Genomic DNA, 14,449 nt, shown 5'->3' on the forward strand with positions numbered 1-14,449 from the left:
GTGAAACATCTCTAGTCAGCCGTATTCCTGTCTCTAAATTAGTATCCTATTTGGTAGTTTACTGCCTTCTACACATGACACACAGAAAATATCATTCACAAAATCAGTGCTCTTAACTCCTGGCCTGTCCAGGTGGCCCAGAATTCCATTTGCTTTGGGTAAATAGATCTGAGGCAATTTGCAGATAAAGTTGGAGGAGTTAATAGATGCGCTGTGGTGCAGTGGTTCCTAGACTTTGCTGCACATTAGGATGGTCTGGGGAGCTTAAAAACTCCTGATGCCCAGGTTGCACTGTACACCTATTGAATCCTAATGTCTGGGGGGGTGAGCCACCATCAGTATTTTTATTTATTTTTATTTATTTATTTATTTTTTTTTTTGCGGTACGCGGGCCTCTTGGGGGTGTGAGCCACCATCAGTATTTTTATTTATTTATTTATTTTTTTTTTTGCGGTACGCGGGCCTCTCACTGCTGCGGCCCCTCCCGCTGCGGAGCACAGGCTCCGCGTCCCCTGCATCGGCAGGCAGACTCTCAACCACTGTGCCACCAGGGAAGCCCCGAAGCCCAGTATTTTTAAAAGATCCCTAACGACTCCATCTTGTAACAAAGTTTGGGAACAACTGCACCTAGTACAGAGTCACACAGCAAGCTGGCCATTTTAGCATCCTTGTTCTGGCTCAAACATAGTGCTTCTGGGGAGCTTGTTTAGAAGTGGATTTCTGGGTCGCAAGCCCCAGAGATTCAAATTTCATAGGCTGTCTGGGAACCTGCAATTTAAATAAGCACCCTTGATAATTCAATGAATGTGGTGGTCTACAATCATCCTTTGAGAAGCATTGATTGGCGAGCCATGATTTAACTCCTAAAATAGAGCTGTGGTGAACCTTCAAACATTGGGCTGAGACTGCCCATCCATGGCACTAATTCAAGGAGGTGTGTACTGTCTCTCCCATGAAGAGCCAGTGCGCATAGGTGAGTCAAGTTGCACTCACAAGACGACATTCAGTCTGTTCTGGGCTCATCACGTGAGACTATAGGGGTAACTGACTCAGCCTGTAAAAGTTCAGCCAACAGAGGAAAAACTGGGACAGCCATGAATACCACCATCCCCTTGATCATCTCTCCTGTAACACAGAGCAGTGGGAGATTTCAGAGACCAGGGAACCCCAGCAGCACAGGATGCATCAGGAAAAACGTGAACAGCAGATCACAGGGCAGAAAGTCAATATTATACAAAATCCATTCGATTTTACTTAGCGAGAGAAGATTACAGATTAAATGATCTAAGTGTGGGGCTAGCCTTCCAGGCAGTGCATCTAAAGTTAGAACTTTTATCTCAACAGTCACTTGACAATTGGGAGCTCGTTCGGTTGTATTTATGCCTGTTAACTGTATGTCAATAAGAATCTTGATGGGGTCTCCACAGGCTCTCTCTCATCAGGGCAGAAACTCAAGGAACTTCATGTTAAGATTCCAGGCCTTTAAGAACATAAAACAGTGTCCTTTCCTTAAATTTTACTGTCTTTTAACCACTCTTACAGGCTACCAAGCACAGAAGGAAACTATTTTAGAGAAATAGAAATGCAATGGAGTGATGTGAAGTTCAGCTGTAAATATATTTGTGCTTGTCTCTGAAAATGATTCATAGAAGAAAAAATTTGTAGTAATCTTTAGTGATCCTCGAGGACAGGGACCTCGCTTTCAGCTGTGCTCCAGTGCTCAGCACAATGCTTAGCATACCGTATACACTCAGTAAATCTTTGTTAAATGAGCAAAAAGCATGACAGATTTAGTAACAGATTTAGTAACGTTTCTTTTAGAGGAATGCATATAATTTCCCATTTCCTTTTTTTGTGCTTCTGGTGAAGAATTTTGAAGGGAAATGTTTTCTCTCCTGATCACTGTGAAACCCTAGATAAAATGTTTTGATTCAGTTTCATACCATAACGTAAGCACCCAATTAAGGCCATCACTTAAATTGGCAAAGATCTGGAATTGCGCACGTGACTTGACTTAGATGAGTGACATATTCCAAGGCAGGTGATTGAAACGACTGGAATTTTCCAGGGCAGGCTTGTAGCCAAGAGGGAAAATAACAGAGACTCCTGGGTTACAGCTCCTCTGCGAAGTAACTGTTTGATAACAGACCAGTTCAGGGAATTTCCAGCATAATAGACATTATTTTGCATTCAGCTGTTACATTTCTATTTTCATGGGAGCACAAATAAAGAAATTTTAATTTTTAATTTGAGAAATGTAACCTGTAACATCAAAGCATATGTATTTCCCAGAATAATGTAACTTGAGTGTCCAGCTTAACAGCAAGGAATGTCAGGGACCGGCGGGTAAGTGACCTAGCTCACCAGCTGTAGCCAAGCAATTGCCAGACGCTTCAGAAGGAGATGCTGATCTTCATTCTCTCCGTCCTCTCACTGTTTTTCTCCTGCTAGTTCTGAATCTTTGTGACAGGGACCCTCCCTGAAGCAATACAAAGAGTTTGGAGGGCAACTCCCATTTCCTTAAAGCCCCCTGTTTCTCAGAGTGTGATCCAGGGACCCCCTTCCTCAAAGTCTCCAGGGGCTTGTTAAATACACTCATTCCTGGACCCCAGCCTAGACCTACTGAATCAGAATCTCTGGGGGTGGTGTCTTCGGATCTGCGTTTTTAGCAGTACTGATTTTTTAACACTATCTAAAGTGCACTGAAGTTTGAGAACATGTACTTTCCCAGACAGGTGGGTTTATGTAGGGAGTCACCTGACACGAGGTTTTTTTGCACCCTCAGCATTGCCTCCTGCCTTTGCCCCTACACTTTTGGGGCCCCTGTGCTTTACTACCAGCCCTTTCTGCCCTCAGGCGGAGCAGGTGCCCTGGCTCTGGGCTCAGGGCACCTGCCAAACATTTTCCGCCATCCCTGAACTTCCTGTTCTTCCCAGAAACGTTGGCACAGGCCAAGGACAGACAGAGAGAGGTGGAGACACGTACCCAGTTGGGAGAGCTTGGAAACTGACCCCACGTGCAGACTGAGTCAGCCTTCTCTGTTGGGGAGCAGGAAGTCTGGTAAGTCTGTGCGGCCAGCCGACAGAGAGTCTGTGCCCATCCATGTGGGTGGCCGTGAGGCAGACCAGGAAGGACCCTGCCTGTGAAGCGTGTCCCCCAGCTTGGAAGGCAGTGGCTCAGAACCTTGGTCCCACCACCTAGCATGCAAACCTTGCGTTCCTGTGGGCACATGCTGGTCCACTGCCCCTTCTGCCTTTCGAGAAAACACTTAGGGGTGAAAGAGAGTAGTAGAGACCTTTACACTGCAATCATCAGTGATGGCCTCAGAGGGCACCCGCCAGCCAAGGCTCAGCCCCCTCCTGTCTCCCTCAGTGCTCTTCCTCCTTCAGACGCGGCACAAAAACTGACCAAAAACTTGAAGTGAGAATGATGCTCGTTGTGTCCAGGTAGGTCTAATTCAAGTCCCCTCGATGGTAGCCTCTGAGCAGACTGCTCAGAGGCTACCATCCAGAGCAATTCTGGAGCCTCCAGCATGGTCAAAACCTTGAATTCACCCTTTTCTTAACTGTTGCAGTTTTGTTATTAGTAATGAATTATTTGGCGAATGCCAAAGCCTTTTACCCCGGGGGTGAGAAAAAGGGTTAAAAAAATAAGCATCCCAGAAAAGACTCCTTACTTCTCAAACCTCAGTATATAAAAAGAGCAACATAAGAGCATGTTTAAATGCAGGTTTTCCAGGCCTTACATACAATGGTTCTGATTCAGTAGGTCTGACTGACGTGGGGCTCAGGAGTATGCATTTTATTTTATTTTATTTTATTTTATATTTATTTATTTATTTTTAATAAATTTTATTTATTTATTTATTTTTGGCTGTGTTGGGTCTTCATTGCTGTGCACGGGCTTTCTCTAGTTGCGGCGAGCGGGGGTACTCTTTGTTGCGGTGCGTTGGCTTCTCATTGCGGTGGCTTAGGCTCTAGGCACTTGGGCTTCAGTAGTTGTGGCTCGCAGGCTCCAGAGTGCAGGCTCAGTAGTTGTGGCGCATGGGCTTAGTTGCTCCACGGCATGTGGGATCTTCCCGGACCAGGGCTCCAACCCGTGTCCCCTGCATTGGCAGGCGGATTCTTAACCACTGCGCCACCAGGGAAGTCCCAGGAGTATGCATTTTAAATAAACAACTCAAGTTATTCAAGATGTAAAGGGCCCATGGGTTTGTGGATCACACCTTGAGACATACTCGTGTAAATGCACATCAAGGAGCAAATGATTCCCCTATGCCCTTGGAGTGGTTGGGGGTACTGGTAGTAGGGCAGAGAGAAGTATTCGAGTGTTCCAAATGCCTTGGAAAGGGGGAAAGTGTCCATGCAAGTACTGACCGGTGTTTGTGTAAGTTTGATAGGGAGTGAGTGTCGGTATTTTGAAAAGTGCACCTAAAGGAAATGAACTCAGGTCATTCTCCCATTCGTCTCGCCGTTTCTACTTGCCCCTCAGGCCTGAGCACAGCTCAGGCCTCGTTGAGCTCACGTCTAACCAGAGGCCCTAAAGGCCTCTCTGTCACCAGCCACCCCATGTGCTTTTAGTATGAAGGTGACGCTGAGGATAGATTCGCTCTGAGAATTGGGCCTGGAGTCTGATTCCTGTCAGAATGTGCTTTCTTCCTTCCAAGGATGTGTCAGGACTACAGAAATGTCACCTTTATTCATCCAAGTAAACTTTAGCTGTCACTCATCCATTTGGAATGGGCCAAACGTTTCTCGTTTGTTTTTAGGACTTTTTTCATAGGTCGAAATGCTTGTCACATTTGATCCTTTAGACATTAAGGTGAGAAAAATAAGTTACCAAGTGGCATTTTAAACTTGGTCATTCTGATGCAGTATTCCACTTTTAAATTTGGAAGAAGGTTGGCAGTTAATTTTTTTTTAAGTTCCGACTGGTTTTACATCATAATATACCTGTACATTTGCCAAGCCCTTTGTACCCTTCGTCTGAATCTGTAACCGACTCCTTGCTCCCCATTACTTTCTCACATCTTGCTCTGTAGCCCTAACAACGGCCTCTACACTCCTCCTTCCTTATTTCCACCTTACCTTTCACAGTCTCCTGGTCATAGGGGATCAAGAAGACCTAGAATGTCATATCAAATGAGTCTTCTAAAGTGACCAAAGGACTATGTTATGCTGTTGTACTTCATTATTAATAGCAAGAACTCATGTCACACCATGTGCCAGGTACTGCTCTAGACACTGCAAATCTTAACTTATTTAATCATCACAACAAGCCTATAAGGTATATGAGGTAAAAGGTATTATAAATCACTCTAAACTCACTCTATGGATGAGGGAACTGAAGCATTAGAAAGGTAAAGTAACTCAGACAAGGTCACGTAGCCGGTAAGCAATAGAGAAGGATTTGAACTCTTACTCTGTGTTCTTAGTCACTAGCTATGTCGCCATCTGAGAAGACAAAAACAAATCAAACAAAAGCCCCCAAACCTCCAAAAACAAACAAAACGTGCTACTCTTAAATATATATATATATATATTTTCAAGGACATTTCAGAAAAGGAGACTGGATAAAGCAACCTAATTTGAGACTGTACTCAATATAAAGGCAGAATCATCTCATGGTTCCTATATCTACTATATATTCATGTATACATTCCAACATACTCTCAGATGGATCAAAGACAACCCAGCACAAAACCCCATTTTTATTCTGTACGTGCCAACAATGATCTCATTTAATCCTCATCCCCTTGAAGGCTGGTTTAACAGCTTCTTTGCTAAGAATTAACACACCAAAGAGAACCATTCTTCAAACGTGATTTGTTCTCAGCATCCTGTGTCCAGAAGCCCAGGTACAAAACTGCATCTACTCTGAGGAATAGAAGAGACAGCAGACCCCCACTATAGCAGCCTTTTACTGCCACCTCTCAGGCTCTGCCTAGATGAAAAGCTGCATTTCTGGTTCCTACCAGGATCTGCTGTGTTTGGTAAGTGTGGGGGGAAGGATTAAGTTAGGAGCTCTGAGCCTGAATTGAAATTTTGGCTCTCTCACTAATGAGCTATGTGATCCAGGACAGGTCATAACCTCTCTGAATCTCTCATGGTTTTTTTGAGGTCCATATGAAATAATATTTATGAAAGTGCATAAACTGTAAAGTGCTAGAAAAAGTAAGGTGATATTACAGAAGGTTTGAATAAATATGACTACTCTTAAATATATATATATATATATATACATATATATATATATATATATATATTTTCAAGGACATTTCAGAAAAGGAGACTGGATAAAGCAACCTAATTTGAGACTGTACTCAATATAAAGGCAGAATCATCTCATGGTTCCTATATCTACTATATATTCATGTATACATTCCAACATACTCTCAGATGGATCAAAGACAACCCAGCACAAAACCCCATTTTTATTCTGTACGTGCCAACAATGATCTCATTTAATCCTCATCCCCTTGAAGGCTGGTTTAACAGCTTCTTTGCTAAGAATTAACACACCAAAGAGAACCATTCTTCAAACGTGATTTGTTCTCAGCATCCTGTGTCCAGAAGCCCAGGTACAAAACTGCATCTACTCTGAGGAATAGAAGAGACAGCAGACCCCCACTATAGCAGCCTTTTACTGCCACCTCTCAGGCTCTGCCTAGATGAAAAGCTGCATTTCTGGTTCCTACCAGGATCTGCTGTGTTTGGTAAGTGTGGGGGGAAGGATTAAGTTAGGAGCTCTGAGCCTGAATTGAAATTTTGGCTCTCTCACTAATGAGCTATGTGATCCAGGACAGGTCATAACCTCTCTGAATCTCTCATGGTTTTTTTGAGGTCCATATGAAATAATATTTATGAAAGTGCATAAACTGTAAAGTGCTAGAAAAAGTAAGGTGATATTACAGAAGGTTTGAATAAATATGATAATTATTATATTATGGACCATGTGACTGTTTGCAACTTAATTTGAGGTTGACTGTCTGCTGTTTCCTTTGCGCTGCCTCCCAAGTACACTTCTTGAGGGCAGGAACCATGACTTATTCATTTTTACCTCTTAAGACTGTTTCTGGCACATGATAGGTAATCAGTAAATGTTTCTTGAATGAATGAATAAATAAAAGGCATTTTCAAAGGAACTGTGAAAGTTCTGATCGAGGTCAAGAGGAGCCCCATGGAAGGAAAAGTCATTTCTAATACCTGCTTCAACCACATGGTCCATCGTCGGAAACCTTTTGTACACAGCCGTGCTCACCGAGCGGAAGATGAGCAGGGATGTGAGGTTGACATAGCGCATCAGTGTCCTCCTGAGCAGGCGTCCATGCTCGTCACTTCCATGAACACTGCTGGAGATGAGAAACATCAGCCTGTCTGGCCAGGGCAGATTCACAAACTGGTTCCACCATCGGTTCACCACCAGAGTAACATAAAACCCTGTAGAATAACAGGAAATTGTAAAGCAATTTCTTACTGTAGACATATTGTTGACAATGACGCTTTTAGCAGAATTTTAGTTTTTTTAGGGATCGGGGTGTAAAATATGTTGTTATCCATATCTGATGATTTTGCCCTCCAGAAAAAAAAATGTAATTTGTGCCTTGCAATGCTGTAGCACCCAGTAAGTGGGTATTAGAACTCAAATATTGGCGGCAAAAATGGATAGTTAGGGGCTTCCCTGGTGGCACAGTGGTTGAGAGTCCGCCTGCCGATGAAGGGGACACGGGTTCGTGCCCCGGTCCCGGAAGATCCCACATGCCGCGGAGCGGCTGGGCCTGTGAGCCATGGCCGCTGAGCCTGCGCGTCCGGAGCCTGTGCTCCGCAGCGGGAAAGGCCACAACAGTGAGACGCCTGCGTACCGCAAAAAAAAAAAAAAAATGGAGAGTTAGTGAAAAGAAAGCTGAATTGTCCAAGAGCAGATTATTACCTCAAACTTGTTGGTTGTTAATTTAGTGAAAGCAGGCTTGAAGGTAAACCTTATGGATGATTCTGGTTCTATTGCAAGCAGTGACTTTTCAGGCATGCCTCTCAGCTTGGAAACACTCCCATGCAGAGTCATTGGTGTTATCCTAACGGAGACAGCTGTGTGGCTGCATTCTGCGTGTGACCTATACTTACCAAGCACAAAGGTTACTGGAATTTGTTCAGCATATCTGTCACAGTAAATTGATAATTTTTCAAAGTAACGTTTTTGGGCTCCTGTAAGTAACAATCTGGAGCAAAAATAAAATGCACAGCCCTTTATGATATTATACTTCTGCACCTGCTTTGCAAGTGACATTCAGTGCAAACAATTAAGCGAAAATAACCTCAATTTTTTTTTTTAAGGAGCAATAACTTTTTCTTTTCTACCTAAGCTGATGTATCTCAAAACCTTTTTAACTGCTGAATGTTTTAAGTACTAATGTTTTTAGTACATAAATGTTGTTGGTCATTACACAGTGGGACATAGTAACCATCTTATTTTTAAATACTTCATATTTTTAAATTTTTATATGATTAATGCATTGGATTTAGAGCAAAATACTTCATAAAAGAGTCCATTTTCCAATTATTCATCATATGTACTTAAAAAAAGAGTGCCTTAAGTGGATTACACTTATTAAGTAATTATTGAATAATAACCCTGGATTCGACATCCTGATCTTACTTTTTCATGAATATGCTACTTAGTACATTCTTGATTATACATGTTGTACTTCAAGGGATGTTATAACTGTTTATTTTAAAGCCTACAGTTATTTAAGGGACTTCCCTGGCTGTCCAGTGGTTGAGATTTTGCCTTCTAATGCATGGGGTATGGGTTCGATCCCTGGTCGGGGAGCTAAGATCCCACATGCCTTGGGGCCAAAACACCAAAATATAAAACAGAAGCAATATTGTAACAAATTCAATAAAGACTTTAAAAATGGTCCACATCAAAAAAAAAATCTTTAAAAAAATTTTCAAAATAAAAAAATTAAAAGTATACATTTAAAATATAAAACAACACAGATTTAACAATTAGTAGTGAAATTTTTATAATTATGTTTGGTGGGTTTTTATTTCTATAGTATAAATATAAAAATTTATATTATGGGGCTTCCCTGGTGGCGCAGTGGTTGAGAGTCCGCCTGCCGATGCAGGGGACACGGGTTCATGCCCCGGTCCGGGAAGATCCCACGTGCTGCGGAGCAGCTGGGCCCGTGAGCCATGGCCGCGGAGCCTGCGCGTCCGGAGCCTGTGCTCCGCAACGGGAGAGGCCACAACAGTGAGAGGCCCGCGTACAGCAAAAAAAAAAAAATTATATTATGGATCTGACACAAACCCATTTTCTGGTATTGTTAAACATAAATCCACTTAATGAAGTTATTATTGGTATTTATGTTGCAAGGAGGAGATTCAGAATCAGAAGAACTATCTCAAGGCAGGTTAATAATAATGATCAAAATCCAGAAAGAAAACACAGATGAATTTGAATAAATGAATGAATGCAGCTTTTCCAAGGGAGGAAGGAATCCCTTGGAAACACTCATCATAGCATGTGTCAGAGGCCTATTTGGGTCAGTAGAACTTTGAAGAAGGATGCAGAGGGATAATGAGGTGACAGTGAGCCACCGATCAAACTGCAGATGAAGACCTGGGAGCTGGTGCTGACCAAGGAGGTGTGTGGGTGCAGGGTGGGCTTGGAGTTCCTGCCTCAGCTTGGAAAAGGTGTCAGGAATTCTGAAATCAAGAAAAGCTGACAAGAGAGGCATCACCTGGTGGACAGGCCTATCAAGGTCATGCTGATGACAAGTTACAGCCAGAATGGTTTCTGGTACTCAAATAAAAATGATCAGAGAGAATTTAAATGTGGAGAGCACAGACCGTAGTGTTTAACAGAGCCAGGTTTGAATCCCAGATCTGCCACTTAACAGATTTGGATTTGGAGCATATTTTAAAATCTCTCTGAGTCTCAGTTTTCTCATTTGTAAATGGGGATAATTAATACCTATCGATATGTATCAGGAATGTTATGAGGATTAAAGAATATATGATATATAAAACCACTTAGCATATGGTGTCACACTTAATCAATAATAAAGTGGTTGTTACTATTAATAGTTGGCCAAAGGAAAAAGTATTTTGCTGATAGACACATAGAAATTTTACTGGCTAGAAAGTACCACAGCGAGTATTTTGTCAAATCCATCCCAAAATAAAAAGAGATATAATCAAACTAGTGAATTCTGGTTCTGTCTTATGATGTTTTTGCTAGGTATAACTATTTGCTTAAAACAGGATTAAAAAACTTAGCATCATTAGTAGACATGAGAATGAAACTATGTCTGTATTTGTCTACAGGAATGTCTGACTTTCTTGACAGATTCAACCTGTAGTTCTTGGTAGAGCTTTGATCAACATATAAGGGTCTATTTTAACAAACTTTTACATTTGAACTTTAAAAAATGAAAAATGGCTTGAACTAATGATAATTGTTATAAATGTAAGCACTCTTTGGTTTTTAGAAAACATGTGCATACAATTTTGTGGGGTATAAATAAGATAGTGGAGTCAAAGTTAAGGCCCCATGGAGCATTTCTGGCTACAATGCAACTGTTCTAAGAGCTATTCTATTCTAAGAGGCAGTAGCAGCAATAAATTCACATTAGTAAAAATAAACTAATGAGACAATTATCCTGAAGCATCAAGTGCCTTCCACCATTTCATATTCTGAAGGAGTAGGTGACACATAAATAAATAATCAAAATAATACCGTATTTAGAAGACAAATCTGAAAAATTATCAGAGGTTTTTAATAAAACTTTCCTTGTAAAGATATTTTGCCAAAATGTATACCAATATATACATTTGTTTGGAACTGTAGATTTGATATGTAGGCAAAGTAACTCTTCCTATTCTATTTTGGTCATTATCAGCTAGCCAAATTAATGTCCCTCTTCTTCACATGGTGTCCTGTTGCTGCAAGGAAGAATGTAGGTGAAAACAATGATTCACAAATTTGTCCATTGTATGCAGAAGAAAAAGAACAAACTGATGAACACAGAAAAGGTGGAAATACAGCCTCAAAAACCTTTAGCTTTTCTATTTTAAGTTTTAACTTTCCCCAGAGAAGAAATGTATGCAATCAATATTAATTTAAAAAACTAATAAAGCTTCCCTTTTATAATACTGATAAAATTTTATTAAGACTATAATTTTTAGTTATAAAAGTATTTCTTGGACATGATGTTGCTCATATTTCCTGTCAATCTGACAGGCAAAGGTTGTGAGGTTATAAAGAATAAACATCTTTTATGACTATAATGTGCCCTGAACTCAGAAGATATAAAGAAAATAAATTAGTTTTCAGGCCTTTTCTTTAATTGAGATATTGATAAGGTTGGGGGCACCAACTTGGTTAAGATTTCGTCATTCCAGGAAAGAGGAAGGAAAGTTGCCTGATACACACTATTCACGAACATGTTAATTATGTAGGTAGTCATTGCAAGCTGTCAAATCAGAAACTCAAACTATGAATAACATAGTTCAGAGAAGCACAAATAATTATTTTTCTGTGGAATTTGCCGTTCAAAATCATCACTTAGTGAGGTTCTAAGTATAAATCTTTCATTTTATGCCTATAGCAAAATTCTTGAAGCACAACTAATACCTCATCATGACCAATTAAGGTGGGGCTGGAATGAGAGCCACCTGAACATGACGGTTAGAGTCTATTTAACATCCTAAAAATGGTTAGGTGTGGATTAAAATACCCAGTCCTGGGGAGAAGTAGGCAACAGAGAATCATGCAAAGGAGGAGGTTACATAATACAAAAAGTCAGCGGCAGCCAAAGGGCTTGGATTTTTGAGACTGTATTCATATATGCTATCTAATGGCCATTTAAGGACACACGCAAAGGAAAGTACCTGTACATAAAACTTATTGCTGTGTAAAGTACAGCAAAAACAATAAATTCCCTGTATAGTAGTTTGTAGATGCTGCCTCTCCACTTGAGGAGTAACCTATGAAATCCAAAAAAAGTCGCATTTGCTACTTTACTGGAGTAAGTGACAGTCATCTTGGATAGTTTTTCTTTTTTTTCTAGAAGAGCAAGAAGACAACACACAAGTAAAAAGCAATGTTTAAGACAGAGCATAAATCTGTATCTCAAAAGAAACCCTAACCAGCAAACAGTCAACCATCTCTACTTTTTGCCTTTCTCAGCTTGAACAATTTGGAATTTGGAGATAACCACCAACTCAGTGCTAAATCTTTTAGTAGAAAAGGGGAAGAAAGGAGTGTCTGGAAAAGAAATATTAGAAATCTTAAGCTTGCCTTCATTTCTAAATATTTTGAGATTATATAGCCATTACTCAATAAATATTTGAATGACTGAATGAGATATATGAGATATGGTGTATTATGATCTATCATATATTTTCTGAATCCATGGGAAGATTTAAGGTATTGATATGCTATATTAATTGACCTTTTCAAAAACAGTGGTCAAACTTATTGTTTGGGGCTTTATTTGCTAAAATGTGTGAAGAGGTATTTATTTCACCCTTAAATTTCCTAAAAGAAAGTTATGGCTCTCTTAGAAATCAGGAGAAGCCAGCCCCTTGTGGGAATTTAATTGATGGGTTACTTTTGGTTGTTTGAATTTAGTTGTCTCTCTAGTGGAGCTCTGAGTGCATAGTTAGCACTCTGTGCACTTCACAAGGTAGACAAAACGTTGGGCCACAGTGATACTAAGTAAGGTGCATTTTCCCATTGAAAAGTCCCACGTAAAATGCTTAGGGATGGGGCACCTTCTGTTTGGAGCTGAAAAAATGAGGCCATTATTTAGGACTCTTTCCACCTGGACTGTTCCATGGATGTGGGTGGGATGAGAACTGGGCCCCAAAGCCTAGTTTTCAGTGGATTCTCTGGAATTCCATTGCTCTTCACCAAGACACTAAACATTCAGGTTTTGAGAAGATGCCCCAAAACTAATCTTTGTTTGAAAATCCTGCTCCACGGCTTTCTAACACAAAGCATACACAGAGAAAATGAAATTTCTTTGAAACCTTCTGCTTTCAAAAGGATCTATGAGGAGTCTTACAGAGCTACTTAGACTGAAATGATCGAGTTTTTAGGTAGAACTGTACTAGACATAAGTAATAAATCCTATAGCAGATTTCGTATACAAAGTAGCCTACAGCACACATTTTATAATAAACAAGGACATTTTCTGTCTTTATTCAGAGGTAGAGAAAAAATCCAATTCTCATTTGCCTAGTTTCCCTAAAAAAAAAAAAAAAAAAAAAAAAAAAGTGAAACTCTGGAGCTATATTCTGGAGCGGTATTTTTTTTTTTTTTTCCAATCACCAACCTAAGGCTTCAACTACTGATTTTAACAAAGAAACCAGAGCTTTTTTTGGCAAAAGTAAGTATCATTACGAAAGGTTGGGACTCAGGCCACAAAAGCAGTTTCATTTTTCCATCTTCACTTTGTCTCTTTGTCTAATGCGAATACAGCCAAAACTGGGAGAGGAGCATAATAAATTAAGCCCATTTCATAATTTGTTCTCACGGGCACTGGACTTTTGAATAACAGTCCTTAAATGACTCTCTTTCCTTTAACAGTTCACCCTTCTGTTACAGCTCTGTCAGAAAAACCAAGATCACATCGAGTAGAGGTCAGAGGTAAAATGCATAGGTATACTCTGTGCACTAACCTATTTGTTTGGTTTGGAGTCTCCGACAGGAAAGGCAATCTCCAGGCTCTCCCTGCAGAGGTGCCTTCGGGTCGGTGTTGTACTCTCGGCTCACCCTTCACTCCTGCGGAGTCTGGAGAACTGTTTATGCCAATTTGTCCAGTGGTGACAGTGATAGCCGGAAACAAACAGGAGCAACAGCTGCTGATGTGGCTTTTTTCTAATCTATAATTATAACTCCACCTGTCGCCTGAAGCACCACTTTGAATGAGAAGTTGGAGGTAATGTGAAGGAGCTTGGGTCACCTAAGTCTGTTATTTTCATTTGGACTCTACCCTGGGATCAAGGAAGAAAGAGCCATTTGCCCCTAAAGTGCTCTGAAGAGGCTCCACCAGCCAAAAAAAGGGAATTGGAACAGTCTGTGTGTGCTTAAAATGGGAATAAATTCTTGTGAAGCCTTAAACTGGGGCAGACAAGAACATAAACAGGATTTTCACTCATTTGAGAGGTACTGAGAATGCTCTTCCATTAAAAAAAATAAGCATGAGAAAAAACCCAGGCCCAATTGGAAAGGACCCAGAGAAAGGATCATTGAAGAGTCTTAAGGCCAGGAGAGTGCCATCATAGTGCTGACCATGAGGGACTCCCATTTCTCAGTTTCTGCCTCATTGGCTCCTTATTAACCAGGATGGTTGAGAAGTTAGAGGCCTGCAACGTGAGTCACAGGAGAGTCTAGAATGGGCTTTCTGCTGAGATGGAAGTAGGCTCTGTGCAGCAGTCCC

The 14,449-nt window shown here is 40.8% G+C and overlaps 1 protein-coding gene across 19 annotated transcripts in view; it reads right to left on the minus strand.

The window, feature by feature from the left end:
* BEST3 (bestrophin 3) overlaps positions 1-13,827 on the minus strand; it is a 74,442-nt gene extending 60,615 nt beyond the window's left edge. For 12 of the 19 annotated variants that reach the window (XR_003680060.2, XR_008617533.1, XR_008617532.1 and 9 more), the window contains exons 1-4: positions 13,689-13,769; positions 11,895-12,069; positions 8,121-8,215; positions 7,206-7,439 (exon numbers count right to left, since the gene is read on the minus strand). Coding sequence is in view for 6 of the 19 variants with exons in the window: in XM_028490383.2 (XP_028346184.1) it covers positions 7,206-7,439; positions 8,121-8,215; positions 11,895-12,046 (481 nt within the window). In the remaining 13 variants the exon portion in view is untranslated. Of the gene's footprint in view, positions 1-7,205; positions 7,440-7,929; positions 8,216-11,894; positions 12,070-13,688 lie in introns of those variants that run through there. The other 7 variants (XR_008617531.1, XR_008617539.1, XR_008617537.1 and 4 more) reach the window with 7 other exon arrangements.
* Positions 13,828-14,449: the final 622 nt, after the last annotated feature.

The sequence above is a fragment of the Physeter macrocephalus genome, chromosome 6 (assembly GCF_002837175.3).
Source record: "Physeter macrocephalus isolate SW-GA chromosome 6, ASM283717v5, whole genome shotgun sequence".
Taxonomy (NCBI): Eukaryota; Metazoa; Chordata; class Mammalia; order Artiodactyla; family Physeteridae; genus Physeter; species Physeter macrocephalus.